Below are 18,031 nucleotides of genomic sequence, written 5' to 3' on the forward strand. Positions count from 1 at the left end.
AGAGCTTCAGAGAGCTCGAGAGGAAGAATTAAGGGCGGGCCGAATTCCGAATTCCGTAGGTGTAAGCATCAGAGTGGCTGTTGCAGCGCTCAAGAAATGTTCAAGTTGTATACTTCTTGATTCCGTAGCACTCCGCATTGGCCAGAGCACGCTTTTGCATCTCTCTACGGTGCTGGCATTGAACATGTACTGACAAAGCCACATCTTGGTGACCGAAGTCTTGACCTGCCTCGCGAATAGCCAGTGTCGCCTGGAAAGATGAACAGACATCCTTCAGGCTCGTGCCGGACAGTGTCTGCTGCACAGTTCAGACCTGAAACGGGCAGCATCTGGAGTTTGAAATCACCACTGAAATCGTTCCATGTTATCAAGGCCTTCGGTAGCGGAGAGGCCCACTGGCACTGCTGACCTCGAGACTGACAGCAGAGATGGGCCCGATATCTTGTATGCCGCGGCAGACACCTGCACAACCGGCTTCCTCCCAAGGCATTGTAAACACCGGTGAAGTCTCCTTCAAGACGCTGCGGCTATGATTCCTTGTTCGTATCCCACGGCTTCAATGAAGGCAACGACGAAGTCCGTTACCAAGAGTCCACGTGAGAATCCACCCAGATTGCGTGCCATTCGTATTGAACAAGGGTGGCATACTGGTCGGGGCTTGGAGAACCGCGTGTGGCGGAGTTCATCGACGCGACTTTGCGGCATTTCGTCGAAAGCTCCGTCTGGCAAACATGGCGGGGACTTGGAGCGAGATCTCGTGGCCGAGGGAGGCGGCGATGTCAATGGCCAAGGCTGACCTGGAGGAGGAAGGTTGTGGTAAACGTGAAACCAACAAGAACTGTAAATGTGATTGCGGCTCTGTTGTTGTTTGGGGAAACTCGGCGGTCACGAAAATGCCGGCTTTCGCCGAGAGTGGAAGGTCTGACGGAAGCGAGCAATTTCACGAAACACGTACTCATGCAGATCGCAAATCAATGTCAGCTCCAGCGTCACTTTCGTGATTCTCTCGAAGCTGTACTTATCAGCACAAAGATGACCGTAAGTCAACAACAAGACGCCGCCGAGGAAATGTACGGACCTTCTCGAAGGCTGTCGAAAGCCTGTCTCAGACCCTCGCCGGGATGACCCCTCGCGACACCGCCCTTCAAGCGGTCTGCTGCAGCTGCTGGTATAGCACGGCGCCTCATCTCTCCGACTAAGCTGACGGCGCGCTACGGCAACATCGGAGGGCCTGGCCTTCGGAGGTGCAGGTCTAAAGATACGCAGAAGAAGGCCAGAGCCATGCGAGCCGCCAAGTATGCGGTGCCTTTGAGCGCCGGACAAAGGAAGCCTCGCTCTTCTGCTGCTCCGGGTGATAAACTCGTGCCCTCCTTGCGAGAAGTGAGAGGGGAAGTCTACTAGGGTTTGTTTCGATTGACCTGTTCTGATTGCTGCTAATGCTCGACGCTTGAGCTTATCTCGTGTGGAAGACAAGTTGGGAAAGAGTGAGGCGCGCACGACGACGATAAAAGAGCAAGGCTAGCTGCTGTCAAGGAGGAAGCACTTCTTTTGATATACGAGCCACACAACTTCAACATTCCAAGCACCGATCCGCGAGATCCAGCCTGCACAATCCGCAGCTCGACCCACCGAGCAACAAAGCCAACACGTTGCAATAACGATGTGCTCTTACTCCTTCCTCTACTACTACTGCGGCTGCGACGTCTTCATGATCGACGATAGCGTGGAATACTGCGGCAATCGATACCTCAATGGCTACTCAGTGGAAATCTGGAGCGCCGATATGTGCAAAGACCGAGTGGTAAAGTGCAATGGGAGGAGTAGATGGTATTGTTCCGAATGCAGCGAAGATCACACGCTAGAATATGAGTTGGAGGAATAGAGGTCAAGAAGCAAATAGAGGTGGTGCTTGTGGGACAATCTGGTCTCTGCTGTTAGCGAGCGAATGTGCGGATACCATTTTGCGAGTTGGGCGTTATTGGACATAGTCGTGAGCGATTGGGGTATCGATGGGGTTTGGAAGGTCTCTTAGCATAATGTTCACTATGGAAACTGACCTTTCCACAGTCTGCTGCTTTCAGAGAGAAGCGTGCAGCCCTCTGTTGGCCATTCGGCCATTCCTTCATTGATATTCTTGTTGCCCTGTGGTACTCTTAGGGGAAGGAAGTATCCCAATCCGCACGCAAATTTCATACCACGACTCTCTTTACATGTCATTCGATCTGGGTCGTGGGAGTTCCACAATCCATTCATATTGGAATGCTTCACGAATGACGGCTGATGCTCAACGCCCAACGCCTTGTCCAACGCCGCCAGCTTTCTAGAAAGGTACCACACTCATCAGGCTGTCCTCATGCAACTTTCTCTCCCATTCCAACACGCGGCATCCACTGCAACTTAGATCCACTCCCCATTTGAGCTAGAAGCAATCAGCATCCTCTTTGAAGACTCCAAGCACTTCAAGATCTCAGCCCATCCCAACCCCTGTTGCTTCAGAACCTCGACCATCTCCTTCATCTCGCCCACCACAATGCGAAAAGCCCTCTTGCCCGGAAATCTCCTGCTGCTCGGTCCATGCGCCACCCTCCTTGAATGAATTGCTTCCATCCAGACCATCAGATTCTGCCATGCTAGATCTGCGGAGGTGGGAATGTACAGTTTGAACCAGACTGATAAACGGCCGCGCATGACGGGTTCAGCGCGGACCCAACGCATGTAGGCTGAGGCGTTGAGGTCGTACATGTCGAAGCGGAAGTGGTTCTCGTGGTAGTAGATTGCCAAGGCTTCTTGTCGCGTTTGGCGGTTGGCGTGCAGTATCCCGGGCTCTGGGGGTGGCTGGACCATGGTGGTGGTGATATGGATTCTGTCGGTTGATACGAGCGCGTAGCGATAGATTTCATTCCGTAACTCAGCGGGTAGCTCGAAGAAGAGACACTCGCCGGTCGGTTCTTCCGGACGTTCTGTCTCTTCTGTGAGAGGCATAGCCTCGAATGTGGCCGCGGGCGGGAATGGACGTGAGACTCCTTCGTTGGACTCCCGTAAGTTGTTGCCATCGCGGACCGGCATTGAAAGATTCGTCGTACCTGGGTCGCACATAGGTCCCGTTCGCAGTGCGGCGGTATTCGGGCCAAACTCGAGTGTTGGCGAGCCAGTTGGGATGGTATCTGGCGTGGCGTTGATACAGTCAGGGACGCACGGACTGTTGCCTAGCATGTTGATGAGCTGTGAGCTGTGGCAGTTGAGGTGATTTATGAAGTTCGCGAGCAGGTGTAAAACAACGCACAGCGAAGTCTTGTCCGCCTGCAGCGGCCAGTTGCACGTTACACGAAGGTGCTGTTCACTTCTGCGACCACGTGCTTCTGGTGAGCTCGACTCGATCTGGGCCATCATGGCATCTTCGGCAACGTCGTCAAGTCAGTCCCACGGGAAAGTCTTTGAAACGAGATGGTCGTTGTGACAGATCGGGTGTCAATTGTGCTTCTGCTACACCAGTACAGTTCGCAATAACGCGGGATGTCGACCAGGAAGTCCACTGAAAAGGTGTGTCGACCTGTAGCTGGCCGCGGATCGACTACAGGTTGCGACTCAGCTCGTCAGCGCCTTGTCGTCAGTCGATATCGAATATCTGTAGTCGGGATCAGATCATGAAGGACGTCGAGAATTCGTACATCCATCTGAGCTCCAATGGCTATGCCTCCCTCAAACTATGTTCTTTCCCGACGTAACGGCCGCGTGAGAGACTGAACGCCAACGTGCAAGTACGTGAAGAATCAGGGGAAACCACGAGCCTGCGAAGAGCCCTGAGAGGCCAACGCTTCCTTCCTCACTCGGTAATTCGCTCCGTGCTCCCGGCATCTGCATCACCATGCTGAACCTTTTCACGCACACTCATTGCTCTTCGTCTCGCATCAACGTACATCATCATTTCAGTGTAGGTCCTCGGCACGACCTTGACATCTTTATCTACCAGGAATGTGTAGTTGAACTGTCCAGTTGGCTTCGCCACGCCGTGTTCGACATCTCTGACCTTGGAGTCCACTCGCACCTGTACGCGAGTCTTTGCATTCTGAGCTCGACCTTCTGTCGTCTGCTGTTCATCGGATTGTCCTGATATGAGAGGCGGATCCGTGTAGACGACCGTCGCCGTGAGATATAAGACGCTGCCCACTGGTACAGGATTTTGAAAAGTCGAGGGATCGAGAGACACGAAGGTCGGTCGTGTGTGGGCGAAACTAGCAGCGCAGCAAAAGGCGATCTCGAAGGTCTGCTTGAGCAGGAAGCCACCGAAGATCATAAAGTGGTGCCTGTTTCTGTACTGTGGCTGCATGATGCTGGCGGTCCTGAGTTGAGTCGCATCCATGGCAATCACATTTGAGGGCATTCGCATTGAATCAGCGGGATCGTGATACTGCAACTGTCGCTGCCAGATGGCATGGATCAGATCGCTCTCCTCATCGTTCGGCGTTTGCTTGAGCAAGGAATGTTTCGCCAGTTCTTTGCGACGCTGCCCGTTCTTCTCTCCCTCTTCGAACAGTCGCCTTTCTTCTTCGGTGTCGGTGCGTACAGCGGCGATGTTCACTGGCTTCTTCGTAGCAGGATCCAGAGAAACCATAGTACATTGGCAGGTCATCATAACATCTTCGGGCTTCGGCTTTTGACCTTTGGGTGGAGCTTTGGCGACTTGCAATGTGATCTCCATACTGCTTCGGCCTGCGGCATACGTGACCTGATGTTGCTAGCTTAGCTGTTGCACGTGTTGCGTGCTACGGGATGACAAACCTGTCCGCTGTATTCAAGATCGCAGACTTCGGTAAGTGGATGCTCGATCGTAATTCGGTCGAAAGCTGCAGTCACTGTAGTGACAGCATCACCTGTGTGCTTATATGCCACTACACCAGCAAGAGCATCCAAGTCCATCAAAATGGTTCCAATACGAATATGGCCTGACGAATTCATATACGTGTCAAGCAACCATGGTTCTTGAGCAAGGGGAAGAATCTTGAACTATCAGTCTAGTTGTTGATGTGCATCTGTGTTCGCCAGCTACATACGACGCTATGATACGAATTTGACATCTTCTTTGGTGTCAAGTCGCGATTTGTAGGAGTGCTTGGAGGTTCCGGCTGCTTTTGGCCTGCCTGTTGCTCCCGGAAGGCCTCGATCCACGGCTTTTGGACACGCTCTCCTGTCAATGCTCTGAAGACGCCATCTGTCCGGTGTTGGTGACTGGCAGAAAATTGGCGTCTGGCAGCGCAGCGGCATTCTCTCGTCGTGACGCTTGGTCTGGCGCGGAACAGCTGGCGCACAGAAGTGCCTCTTGATGCCATGTTCGTGAGAGATATGACAAGATTCGGCGCGTCGTGAGTTCACAAACGGGAACGATTGAGGTGGAAGTCTGTTGTTGCCAAGCACGGGAGAGTCCGGAACTCTCGTTCTGGCAACCAAGACTTCTGGCAATCCTCCAGTCCAACAGCAACATTCGTTCCTTCCTTCTTCTCTGGAACAAGTACTCTGAGACCAACTTGCTGGTGCTGTCGGCACAGCATTTCCCATATTACTGTCAGTCTTTCAGTACGAGATGCTGAATAATCGGCCCATGGCAAGCGACATGCAAGTACAATGGCCGGGCATCCTTTTGATCTCGAGCTGGGCCAGCTAGACTTGGTTTCAACAACGTCAGGTCTACGGCTACAGCTCACGAGCAAAGCGCAAGTTGCTGCGTCTGCGCATGATCTGGAGATGCTGTCAGCATTTGTGACGACGTCGGGATCGCTGCAGCCCAAGCGGCCCTGGCTCACTCTGACACATGGCTTCCGACTGACCATTAGGTTGCGTTTTCCACCTTGTGATCGAGGCGAAGAAGAGAGATTGACGGAGCAGCTCAGCCAAAGACTATTGGATGACAATGTATGTTTGAAGGACCGCCAAGCGCGGGCTTATCGCTGATAGACACCAGCTTTGGCGACAACTACAGCTCGAGCCTAAGGCCAGGGAGATCTCGCGCGATAGCGCTGAATACTGCATGCAAATCCGAATTGTTCTGGACGACCATGAGAGGACGGAGCATGATTTGCGGTGCAATGCACATAAGCTTGCGCAGAATGTGCCTGCTCGCGATATACAACCACCGCCAGGAGTTCCCAAGGCAGAGCTGAGGGAGGCCACACTGTCTCTGGAATTTACGGCTCCAGAGACGTGCAAGCGGAGAAAGACCAGAGCTTCTCCGGACCACAATATGATCAAGGCAGAAAGCTCAGACGAGGTCTTACTAGACCCTGCTCATCACCAGTCTCTCGGCCCCGGATCCTACCCGCAAGATGTTCACTCCATTCGACGAACAAGAACGACCCCGGAGAGAGGTGATTCATGTGCAGACATGTGGTCAGCCACCGAAAAAAATGTGCCCGAGGACGAAGTGCAGAGTGCCGATACACAATTGCTGCGTCCTGGTCTCAAACGGTGTTGGAGTACTGGCGACATGGTCCCAAATATGAGCGATCGGATCGCGGCATTGCCACTCCTGTTCGATGCTGGGCTGCGATACTCAATTGCTGTACATCTGAAATGCTCCACACCGGATATCGTTGTCATTGCGATTGAGTCACTGAAACATCTTGCTGACGTCTGCCCTACCGGCTTCTCGCCGGGCTTTCTGGGGGCAGTTGCTTCGCGTGCCGCATTCATGCCCACCGTCAGCCATGCTTTAAGCAATGTTTGTGCTGTAAATGCCAGAAGCCAAACCTTGAGGAACAAACTCGAAGAGATAGCACGCCGTGATGGCTTGACCACCCGACAACAGAGCAATATGTCCACAATGCAGGACAGTCTGGGAAACCACATGTGGACGGTTTTGACAGCAAACCTACAAGAGTCAGACCGCGCTTCTCGTGTGCGTTCGATGATGAACTGCGAGCAATCGAGCACACCATTTGAAATGCTCACTCTTGACGGATCAGCGTTCCGCACCCTCGGGCCTGATGAGCCAGAGGCTTGGCCGGAAGAAGCGCATTGCTGTTGCGGCGAAGATGACTGCGTTTGTCTGCCCGATCTGGATCTAGACCACATGCTGGATGAGGGCTGGGACGAATTTTCGGTGGACGACGTTCCTTCGGCTTCTGAGGAAGACTCCCGCGCGGAGAGTCATGACCAAATTTCGCAAGCACGCGACACTCGCGTGGCAAATCTCGACGATGAGGTCTTCTTTGGTAGCGAGCAGTCACAGATGCTCGAGAAGGACTCTTTCCTTGGTGTCGTACCAGGTGTGGTATCGGTCGGGCCGGTTTGCAAAGACAACGGAATGCTCGTGGAGTTGGATTTCGATGCCGAAGAAATGTTAGCAATTTAGCGAGATGGTATGGAACCGCCTTCGGAGGACCTCAGTCTTCACGCGTATACACTCAACGAACATCACCCATGATTCAGCAGTCGTCTCAGGTTTGTCCCTCGCTTCGTGGTTCCTTCGACCAACTCCTGTTCTATGGTCGGAACTTCGGAAGCGCGGCGCCGCTGAGGAAGATTTCAGCCACCTCAAACTCTGCTCAAGTCAGCGCCATCATCAGACCCGATCCTACATCACTACTTCCACTCCTCACAGCACGGGATTACTATGGCGAATGGCGTTCGCGATACAGCATAGTGAGCGCCATGGGACTCGACACGTCACGACAGCTTCGCGGAGCACTGGGCATCTCCAATCGCTGCCACGACCTCGCGCTGGCCTGATCACAGGCGTCCAGCAGAGCATATACTGCGTATCATGAGACTCCATCTGCAATTTCGGTGCCGATGTCGTGTCGAAGTTCGCGCGCGCAGGATCGTGACGCGACATCCGCCGTGCCCATCACCACCGCGTCTGGCGCATGCAATATTCTAGAGCCCGGGCAAATGTTCGACCGTCGCAGTCGTGCAACAGGCCATCCTCGTCCCAGGCGGCCTGGGTGCATGTCAGCACAGTCTTTGCGCAACGGCTTCAATTTACTTGCGTCGTTGTTCGCACGCGTCTCCGCGGTGCGCGCTGCACTTCGGACCCTTCGCTTGAAGAGGCTGTTCTCCCCGTGCTGCGACTCCATCTCCAGTCTCCACCACTCGGGATCCCTCGCCATTGTTGCAATAGCCGCCAGCGCAATGAGTGACGTGCAGCAAGGAACATGATCGACAGCTCGTCGGCTCCAAAGACTGCCCTCCACCTTTTGCACGCACCAGGCGACATGGCTGCTGAAACAGCTGGCGGTGCTGACCTATTGCTAGGACTCCGGCAGCACGCCCATTGTCTTTGTCCCTCCGCCTGCTGGCACTACTCCACGATTCGGTAATCGCTCGAAGGGCGATCCTTCGTATCGGTACGATACACGAAGCCTGCGCGACAATATGTGCGAACGTTGCACACGACGCTCGGCTCTTGACACCTTTTCGTGATTGTTGTGCTGCCATTCTCAGCACTCCGAGTCGTCGCTTAGCCTGTACTTCGAAAACTGCCAGCCAATAAGCCACCACTGACGCTGGGTCTGCATGCATCACGCTGCAGCTGGCCAAATAACGTCCGCTTGTGTCGTGCCTACATCCGCGCTGCGGGCGATCCGATGAGCTCAACGCGCGCCACAGTACCCAGTCTCTCGGCGGCCTTGATCTGGCGGCACACACGACACTTCGGTCATGGCTGATGCTGCACACCGAGAATTCGACCCTCTGGCCACCCACTGTTTGCTCCAAAAGCCCTTCTGAATGACCGGAAGTCGCGGCTTGCTCTTGCCGCCGCTCAGGCGTCCGGTCTCTGCTGCCCATCTAAATGCTCGGCATGCCTTGCCTTGACAAGAGCACGAGAGAGAAGCGAGAGATGCAACTTCCCGTGGTCATCAACTCGCATTATCCCTGACGTTGCCGAACTGCTACTGGGTTATACGCCTATTCGGAACCCTTGCCAGCAGGACTGCGCTCCGTACCAACCAGATTTCCTGCGAAAGCGAGCCATTTACCTTGCGACTGTATACTCCTGGTTGTGCAGCTTTTCTGAGCATCAAAAGAACATTGGCTTTCTATTCTCTCGCACCGGTTCCGTTGACCATCCACATTGTCCGTCACCTGGAACTCAACACAAGCACCTCGCGACGACCTTGATTGCCCAAGCGCTCTAATCAACGATGTCATGATACTATCGCACTTGGAAGGCGCATATCCGTCAAGCAGACAGTGAAGCTTCTAGCTTGACTCACTTCTTCACTTCAGTCCTCACCTCTGGATACAGCTTCCTGAAATTGCTCGCCTGAACCCTTTATCACACATCGACATCGCCTCTGGAAACAACAAACAGTTCTTGTAATTCACAACAAACCTTGCGCTTCTCCAAAGGTTCGTCGGCAGCAATTTGACGTTACAATATTGCTCCCTTTGTCATATGCTAAACAAGACACAGCCAGAGGATGACCGGTATTCCTCCAAGCCCTACTCACGACGTATGATCAGCAATGTCATCCTACAGCACAGGTGATTCTGTGCCCAGCACTTTCGACCCCGGCATCGTAGCAGCATCTTTCTTCGCAAGTCTGACTGGATGCCTCCTCACCATCGAAATCCTTCATCGCCGAGGCACTGCTCTGGGCAACTTCAGGAGCTGGTGCGTTTACCTGCGACATGCGTGATCTGGCGATGGCGGAGAAGGCTGATGATCTGTGCAGGGCCGAGACAGTGGCATGCGCCACATCCTTCGGACTAGTTGGTATCTGGTGCATGCACTTCACAGGCAATCGCGCCATTATCCTCGGCGAGGGCGATCCTGAGTACCAGCTGGTCTACAACTCAGGTTACACTGTGCTCTCCGTGTTTCTGCCCATTATCGGACTCACTATTGCCTTCTCCGCTGCAGAGCTGCCTGCGAAACAGCAGATCCTCCACTGGACGGCGCTGGTGCTCACAGGTACCTTCGCGGGCTTGAGCATTGTCGGCATGCACTATCTCGGCAACTTCGGTGTGACCAACTACAAGCTGAACTACAGCCCTCGATATCTGGCCGCATCCATCGTCATTGCCATCGGTGACTGCCTCACAGTCCTTGCGTTATTCTACAACCTGCGCGAGAAATGGATCAGCTCCTGGTGGAAGCGCGTGCTGTGCGCACTAGCTTTGGCTGGTGGAGTGTCTGCAATGCACTTTACAGCCTCTACGAGCTGCAGGTACGAATTCCTGCACAGCAATAGCGTTTCTGAGATTCGTTCGCGCGATACGCAAGTGATAGTCGCTGGTGCTATCTGTGGTGCCGCTGCAATCATGTGCATGGGTGTGCTATTCATCACACGTGCGCGAAACCGGATACTGAAGAGCAGGTCCCAGAAAGTAATGCTGGCCTGCGCAATGTTCGACCCGGACGGTAAAATACTAGTGACGACCGAAGGCGTGCTACCTGCCCGAGAGATCACCGACAAGTACCATCATCGAACATTTGATGAAGACTTCGATACGGCGCATGCGGTCTTCCAATGGATCTATCGTGTGACGCACAACTGGGCCGGAGTAAGCGAGCTGGTGCCTCGCATGAAAAGTCATCTTGCAGCGGAAAAGGAAAGCACTACGGGAGATGTTAAGGTTATCAGCTCGCATGCCAGCGCCATCTACGACGCGGAAACTTACAGCAATTACGAACTCATATTTTGCGAAAGATTCTGCACCGCAGCGTCTTCACTTGCGACTTCGATGGGGTTGCCGATTGAACAGCTTGGCGTGCTATACGACAAAGTTATCGAGACAGGGACCTTGCGAGTGGAGGCGAAAGAGAAGCGCTGTGCATCCTCAGAAGACAAGACTCTGGCGGAAGTGGAAGCTGCGCTCCGTCTAAACCTTTTCGGCAAAGGTCAGCTCATGTTCATCACCCGCCAACTGACCCAGGACGAGACAGACAAGCTGCTGAATTCGGGCTACCGATTCGCGGGAAGACAGCAAGTAAGCAGGAACATTGCGCAGGCTATGCAGGTACCGCAACCAGCTCTGGAAAGTCAACTAGGAGACCTGTGGGGCTATATTGAGAATCTGATGAATACAGAAAAGAGTGGGACGTACCTGGCATTCTTTGCCATGGTGCCGAAACCGAATGGCAAAGGATTTGACATTGTGGTGCGGAAGGAAAACCAGGATCAGCTGCCGGATGTGCCGCTACTGACTGGTAAACCTATGCAGTGGCAGGCTGCATTTTTGGAAAAGATGGATGGCTTCCGTGTGCAACAATGCATACAATTCTGCGAACTTGGCGACGGGCGGCAAGAGACCCGATCGCCACAAGAACAACAATTCGCGGTGATGGTCAACCAGGCCATGGTATCCTTGACTCAGCAGTTTCCTCCAGAGTGGAAGAATGAGGCCCGGTTCTGGGCTCAGCAACTCAGTGCCCACTACTCACATCGTCTCCGAAGAGGCTCGACCATCACTACGTTGTATGCCTTTACCTGCATTGGCGACATGCATGCCTCTATCGACAAGTCCGAAGCATTATGCCGCATACCTCGGACCTTTTTCGATACCCGCCATCGATGTTACTTTGGCTCGCCGGATCATGCCGTCTTGATGAAAGATATACATGCTGCCTTCAGCCCTCTCTTTTCACGGAAGGTGACCAAGCCGGAACATGGCAAGCGACGTCACGGTAGACTTTCCATTGCTCTCGGCAACAGTCCAGTCAAACCGCTCAGGAAGATGCGAAGTAAATCCATGCCCATCGTGCCGGGTAAAACGCCGCCTTCCAGATGTAGTAGTGCTGCAGAAGGCCACACAAGTGATGAGGACTCTTCTTCGATGCATGAGCTCGTCGACCGCCCAGCTCATCTCGCTGGCTCCGCTCGAGCTATGTCTGATCGGCCGAGGACGAAGACGGGCAACTGGGGCGGGATTCTCGTCAATAGCGAGACTGTCGTCAAGACGGACAGTAAGAATGAATTCTCGCAGGATGAGAAATTCGAAGGAACTCGTGATATGGGAATCAGAACTGCAGTGGGAACTGCAAAGCCCGAAACAACCTTTGTGGATGAGTTGGTTATGGTGACGAAGGGACGATTCTTACCTGCTTCAAGTAGGGGTTATGTGTGATGAAGAAATATGACCTCTCGGCACTGTGGATGTTTTGTGTTACTTTGTGCTTGATTCTTTCTTCTTCTACTCATGTCGAATATTGAGAGATACCCTATCAAAGCGATGATTTTGGTTGCTTCCCTTGGCACGGAGCAGAGGGACGGGCAGGCACGTGGGATTGGTTCCAGGGCTGTGTATAATACTTCGGTCAGCAAGAAGTTGAGCATATCTCTCGTGTCCGCTTCCGCTTTCCGGTGCTCATCGCATGGCCCGTAACGGCGGAACTCTATCACGTATACCCTCGTTTCGACATCGTCTTCAGCTCGTTTCCATAGCTTCTTCCTCGTTTCACCAGAACGGGTGTAAGGTTTGTGGCGGCGGCTCCCGCACGTTACCAATCCCTTTCTCTTGCATCACTACTTCGTTCTCTGACTCCATCAGCTCGACGACTCGGGCAACATCACATACACGCACGGATTAGCGCCTCTTATTATCAGTGCATCCGCCGTGCCGTCAAAGCTCCATCAGCTTCCGATGTGCGAAGAGCCCTTGGAGCGAGACGCGCGCTCCGCGGCCTGGACTCTGTCGCAGATCCCACGCGCTGGACCTCCCGCCACGACCTGCACCACAACGCGGCCGGTGATTTCTTCTTCACAGCAATCGACGGTCTTTTCCAAGCTGCATGACAAGACTGTGGTCTAGACCGAGAGTCAATGCCAGCGCCGTTGATCGCGTGCTGTGGCCAAGCACGTAGTGTCGGGAAAAGTGCGACCACGCATACATGAGATGAGATTACTATTCCTCAATCACGTGGGTGAAAGTCACCACAACTGCTCTGGACGCGGAGGAGTTGGTCAAGACGTTCGTGAAGCTAGGAGCTATACCGGGCATCCGCCAGCAACAGCCCCTTCCAGACTCATATCCTGGTCCGCCAAGCCAAAGGCCTCACTCACGGTAGTTTAGCCGCACACCGGCAATCGGTCTCTACGCTCCACTGAACGAGGGCAACGTGAAGCGAAAATTCGCCTGCTCAAATTGCTGTAAGAATGCCTGTAGTCATCACTGCTGGCAAACTCGAGCAGACTGCCGGACAAGCATCCCCCAATGCCTCACCATTTTGATCCCGGAAGAGATCGGATACTCGTAAGCAACGGTCGCCATGCGATTGGCTGGAACAGGCACCGGTAGCTGACGAGGTGGAGCACTGTTCAGGATCTCATCTTGTCACCCAGGTTGTATGCAAAAACAGAAACCTCGCACGAGATGTCGGTTGCTGATCAATTTTCTCGCACACTACTGACCGCATTCCCAGATGCGTTCTTGTCCACAAGTACCATGTCTCACCTTTAGCGTTCATCAGCCACGCCTGTGCCATGCGACACAAGCATGGCAATTTCTTCGCCAACGGTGGCAGCACCTGTCACAACATCTGAAGAAATACTTCACTCGTATTGGTGAACTCCGGATGGAAGCCGAACTAGAGTCCGATAACTGTAGGCATGAACTAGCTTTGCTCGGACACGGCGAATAGGAAAGAGGCCCCTATTTCCAGCACTTCCGCATTTCTGGACAAATCCTAGTACGCTAAATACTAGGTTTTGACTAGTCTTGCGGACGTCTGACTGACACGAGAAGCCGCAATGAGCTGCGCACGCAAAACGGTGACATGACCATGGACGAAACTCTAGGCTGTCGTGTACACGAGGCGTAACGGCGAAGATCTTGACTGGAATTGGACGCATGTGAAGACCACGGATCGGCGGCAAAAACGTCGAAGGCTTTTGAGCTATTTGAAGCGCGAAACTACGGTCAGGCCGCCAGACCATCGGATGATCAACAACCAGCAGGTGCAACATGCCTGAGATAACCAGCCTGTCTAGTTCCCGTCTGGTCCTGTAGTGCTCAAACTACAGCCCGAATTGGAGATCTAAAGAGCGAACACCTTGCTGCGCCCATTGTCCTGCCCCGTGGCAGTCCATGTTAAGCGTGATTGCTGCGCTAGAGCCGCTGCGCTCCTAGTCGTGCTGGGCGCATACCTGACAGTGCTCGGATCACGACAACAACTCAGGGATGGCAGCACGCACGTTTTATAAGAGCACTGCTCGTCCTCACGACAGACTTCACGATACCCACCCCACCGACCTAGTCACTCTTTTACTTGCTGCGGTGTCAACTGCCTTACATTCTTTTTAAACCCAATAATTACGACAGAACTTTCGTTTTAACCTAATAATCACTTCACGTCTTCACGATGCAGATCAAGGTTCTTGTTGCTGCTATGGCAGCTGCGGCAGCCGCCGCTCCAGCTGTGTCGCGCGACCTCGCTCGCCGCGACTCCCCAGCTTCTTACGGTGCTGCTCCTCCGGCACCAAAGACATACACTCCATCTAAGCCAGAGGAGAACACTCCTACTAGCCCCAAGAAGGAGGACCCACCGGCGTACGTTCCAGTGACCACCTCTGGCTCTTGCAAGGCTCCTAAGCCCAGCACTCCATCAAGCCCATCTTACGGCCCAGGTGGTGATAAGCCATCTGGTGACAAGCCTTCGGGCGACAAGCCATCCGGACCATCTACTTATGGTCCAAGTGGTGACAAGCCAACTGGCGACAAGCCATCTGGAGACAAGCCAACTGGCGACAAGCCAACTGGTGACAAGCCATCTGGAGACAAGCCATCTGGCCCATCCTACGGCCCAGGTGGTAACACCCCATCAGGCAACACCCCATCAGGTAACACTCCATCTGGCAACACGCCTTCCGGTAACACGCCATCTGGCAACACTCCTTCCGGCAACACGCCATCTGGTAACACTCCTTCCGGCAACACCCCAAGCGGAAACACACCATCTGGCACCACTCCTTCTGGTAACACTCCCTCTGGAACCACCCCATCTGGCAACCGACCAAACACCACGACTCCAGCCACCACTCCTAACTCATGCGGCGGTGCTGGCTCCGGCACTGGACTTGATCTCGGACTCAGCTTGGACTTGGGACTCAGCCTCGGTGCAGGCACACCAGACAACATCCTCGACTTGGCTGCTAAGTTGAATGTTAACTTGGTAAGCGAGCGATGTCCAAATTATCTGTGAATGTGAGCTATATACTAACTTCGAGCCTCTAGGACGCAAACGTGAACGTCGGTGCCGAGATCGCTGCCGCTGTTGGCGCTAACGTTGACCTGAACGCTCAAGTCGATGTGGACGTTGTTCTCAAGGCCCTCCTGGACCTCGCTATCAAGGTTGACGCTTCTGCTCAGCTTCAGGCTACCATTGAGGCTGCCATTGGCGCTGGTGTCCAGGTCGACCTCTCTGTCCTCATCAACGCCGTCATTGTATGTCATTTCTGAGCTCTGCCTCTCTAAATCGTAACTAACCTCTTCTCAGGACGTCTCCCTCTCTGTTGGCATCGACCTTGATGTCGATGTGGAGCTCAACGCCGCTGTTCTCGCTCTTAAGGCTTCCGTTGAGGCTGAGCTTGACTTGGACCTGGATGTCAACGTCCAGGTTGCTGCTGCTGTAAGACTTTTCACTCGCCTTCTGTCTGCCGAACACGAACTAATCAATACTTTCCATTATAGGTCAACGTCCTCGTTGCTGCTGCTGTCCAGGCCGGTGCCTCTGTTGACGTTACTGCTGCCATCAACGCCGCTGTTGGTGTCTGCGCCCAGGTCAACCTTGAGGTCCTTGTCAACGCCATTGTCAAGGCTGCCATCTCTGCTTAAATGTCAGATTTGTCTTATTGGAGACTTAGCGACGGCGAGAAGGATAGATGATTTGGATGCGCTTTGGCAACGCGGTATGCAGGGCTCAATGTTGGGATCGCGAATGATAGATGGACAAACGAAAGACTGTTTGAAGCTCTTTCCGAAGAAGATATCCAAGCTATGTGATTATTATGTTATTTCATGTCTTTCCACTCTTGTTTTATTTCCGCGCGGGATATTCAGCTGATTCGGACTATCATGGTGAGCATGCATGCCTGTCATTCCCTAAAGTCATCGGAGGAGGCACATGTTGTGTCTCAGACAGCTCTCAGCAGCGCCACTGCGCCGCTTCGCTAGCTCTAGCAACAGAGAACTTCTTGCCACTCCGGAGAGGAAGGTAACATTTTGCGATTGCTTTGTCAACGCGCTCGAATTTCGGACAGCCTGGCAGGACACATTTCTGGCCATTGCCAAATTCGACCGACGGGATGCTTCTGTTTATTCAGAAGTGCATTCTGGCGGTGGATTATGCTTGCGTGAGAACGCCTTACAGCCTTGACATATCATGACACACTAGTCGCTAGCCCGAGAGGTTATATCGACCTTCGTTCTTCAATCGGCCAGAGACATATCATATGTTCGGTTGTGGAATATCCATGAGTTGCGTGGCCACAAAACTAAATTGACGCAGCAGTACTCATGTCTCTTTCCAGACGTTCCTCAAGTGACGTCGACATCTTGAAAGTGTAGTAGGTGCAGGTGCAACGGGGAGAAAAAATTTGTCTTCGATGAGAAATAGGTAGCTGAATTGGAGCTTGTATTTACCCTCATTGCCGTGGTAGAGCAGATTTGATCAGAGAACGGTCGAGACACGGCTTGTCTCCGCCAATAGAAAGCAGCTGTACCGCACGTCGTGTTCACATTTGTTGTCATTGCAGAGCGAATGTGACCAGAGAGAAAGCTAGCAGGGGGATATTTCCAGCAGAGGGAAGTGACTGAATTGCATGTAGGATGTGTGTTCAGTAGTTTCGTAGAGTGAACTAGAAACCGGAGAAATAACGGGCGCACGAATACCAGAGCTCGATCAGAGCATCGAATTTGGAGGTCGGTGCAGTAATCTTTATTGCACCATGCAGCAGCGTCGGCTCACACTACGTTATTCCTTCCAAGGTTTTAACCGGCTTCGGGAAGGCGCAGTCTGAGATAGAGACAACAGTAAACAGCCTCAGCCTCAATAGACCTCGAGGCCAAGAGCGACCTGTATCGCAGCGCTGATTCAAGGCGATCTGCCTCACATCAATGAGCTTGCTCTGAAAGTGATACGGAGCAGAGAGCGCCTCACTCGCGAATTTCGAAGCCACAACTACGGTTCATATGTAGCCTTTCATCAAGTTCTCTCTTGTGAGTCCTGGTGCCAAGATACAGATGCCTGATCGTGGTATGATTACGAAGCTGTATCTCTTGGCTGTCCTGCCACGTGGTGGGCTGACATGGTGTTGATCATAGCACACAGTATAGCGATTAGGGTTCTTGAAGAACGGGCAGTTGTAGTCGAATGATCTTGGTTTCAACTGCGGTATCCATGCTCGAAATGTAGCATGCAGAACTGGGTACCGTGGACGATTGGCAGCTGTCTCCAGGTTCTCGAACAACCTCGATTACTCGAGCCTGCGTATGTCAGCCGCCAAAGCAGCATATAATGTCTGTTTTTGAAATTGGCCTCTTGATGCGACATCCAATGGGAATACTACCAGGTCTTCAAGTGAACAGCCAGGCACTTTTTCCAGTCTTGGCAAGAACATCGCTCGAACGCATGGCTTTCGGCGAGTACATGAATGGGTCAGTCTTGGAGAATCAAATCCTGGGGTTTCAGAAATTCTTTGCGTTTGTCATCATTGCCATATATACAATCCGCAGATGGCTTGTCCGGTCAATATGCATGGAGACTTTGTTTCCGGGACGCAGTGTCCAGTGGTTCGGGGCCCGGAATTAAGCTTTCCAGAGTCGAGTAGGGCATTAATATGCATTTCCTGCTCCGCCTGCTAGTGCTTAGCGATGACGAGAACGTTGTGCGTGATTTTGGGGCTCGAATGGAACTCCCCGGGAGCATCACATGCTTATCAGTGATCCGAGACGCTGCTGTTCGGCCATGCGTATCTCAACCTGACGAACAGAAGACCGCCTCGTCCACGTTGACGTACGATAAATATTCGAAAGCGTGCAGCAATGGCAGGGTCTAGAAATATGTTGCGCAGATTACCGAGAATTGAGGGTCCTC

General features: G+C 53.1%; 5 protein-coding genes across 5 annotated transcripts; 3 read left to right on the plus strand and 2 right to left on the minus strand.

The window, feature by feature from the left end:
* Positions 1 to 2,397: 2,397 nt before the first annotated feature.
* Positions 2,398 to 3,390, minus strand: CKM354_000752800 (uncharacterized protein; the record flags this gene model as incomplete). Its single annotated transcript, XM_044802879.1, has 1 exon — positions 2,398 to 3,390. The coding sequence occupies one exon, from the start codon at positions 3,388 to 3,390 to the stop codon at positions 2,398 to 2,400; it is 993 nt and encodes a 330-aa protein (XP_044658814.1).
* A 433-nt stretch (positions 3,391 to 3,823) lies between these two features.
* CKM354_000752900 (uncharacterized protein) lies at positions 3,824 to 5,327 on the minus strand (the record flags this gene model as incomplete). The annotated part of the gene is made up of 3 exons (XM_044802880.1): positions 3,824 to 4,726; positions 4,780 to 4,998; positions 5,052 to 5,327. 3 exons carry the CDS (start codon positions 5,325 to 5,327, stop codon positions 3,824 to 3,826), a joined length of 1,398 nt encoding a protein of 465 aa, XP_044658815.1.
* A 292-nt stretch (positions 5,328 to 5,619) lies between these two features.
* CKM354_000753000 (uncharacterized protein) lies at positions 5,620 to 7,345 on the plus strand (the record flags this gene model as incomplete). Its single annotated transcript, XM_044802881.1, has 2 exons — positions 5,620 to 5,907; positions 5,957 to 7,345. The coding sequence occupies 2 exons, from the start codon at positions 5,620 to 5,622 to the stop codon at positions 7,343 to 7,345; spliced, it is 1,677 nt and encodes a 558-aa protein (XP_044658816.1).
* Positions 7,346 to 9,461: 2,116 nt separating this feature from the next.
* CKM354_000753100 (uncharacterized protein) lies at positions 9,462 to 12,066 on the plus strand (the record flags this gene model as incomplete). Its single annotated transcript, XM_044802882.1, has 2 exons — positions 9,462 to 9,610; positions 9,672 to 12,066. 2 exons carry the CDS (start codon positions 9,462 to 9,464, stop codon positions 12,064 to 12,066), a joined length of 2,544 nt encoding a protein of 847 aa, XP_044658817.1.
* A 2,233-nt stretch (positions 12,067 to 14,299) lies between these two features.
* On the plus strand, positions 14,300 to 15,771 carry CKM354_000753200 (uncharacterized protein; the record flags this gene model as incomplete). Its single annotated transcript, XM_044802883.1, has 4 exons — positions 14,300 to 15,109; positions 15,172 to 15,381; positions 15,434 to 15,565; positions 15,628 to 15,771. 4 exons carry the CDS (start codon positions 14,300 to 14,302, stop codon positions 15,769 to 15,771), a joined length of 1,296 nt encoding a protein of 431 aa, XP_044658818.1.
* Positions 15,772 to 18,031: the final 2,260 nt, after the last annotated feature.

The sequence above is a fragment of the Cercospora kikuchii genome, assembly GCF_019650295.1.
Source record: "Cercospora kikuchii DNA, contig_00004, whole genome shotgun sequence".
Lineage (NCBI taxonomy): Eukaryota > Fungi > Ascomycota > Dothideomycetes > Mycosphaerellales > Mycosphaerellaceae > Cercospora > Cercospora kikuchii.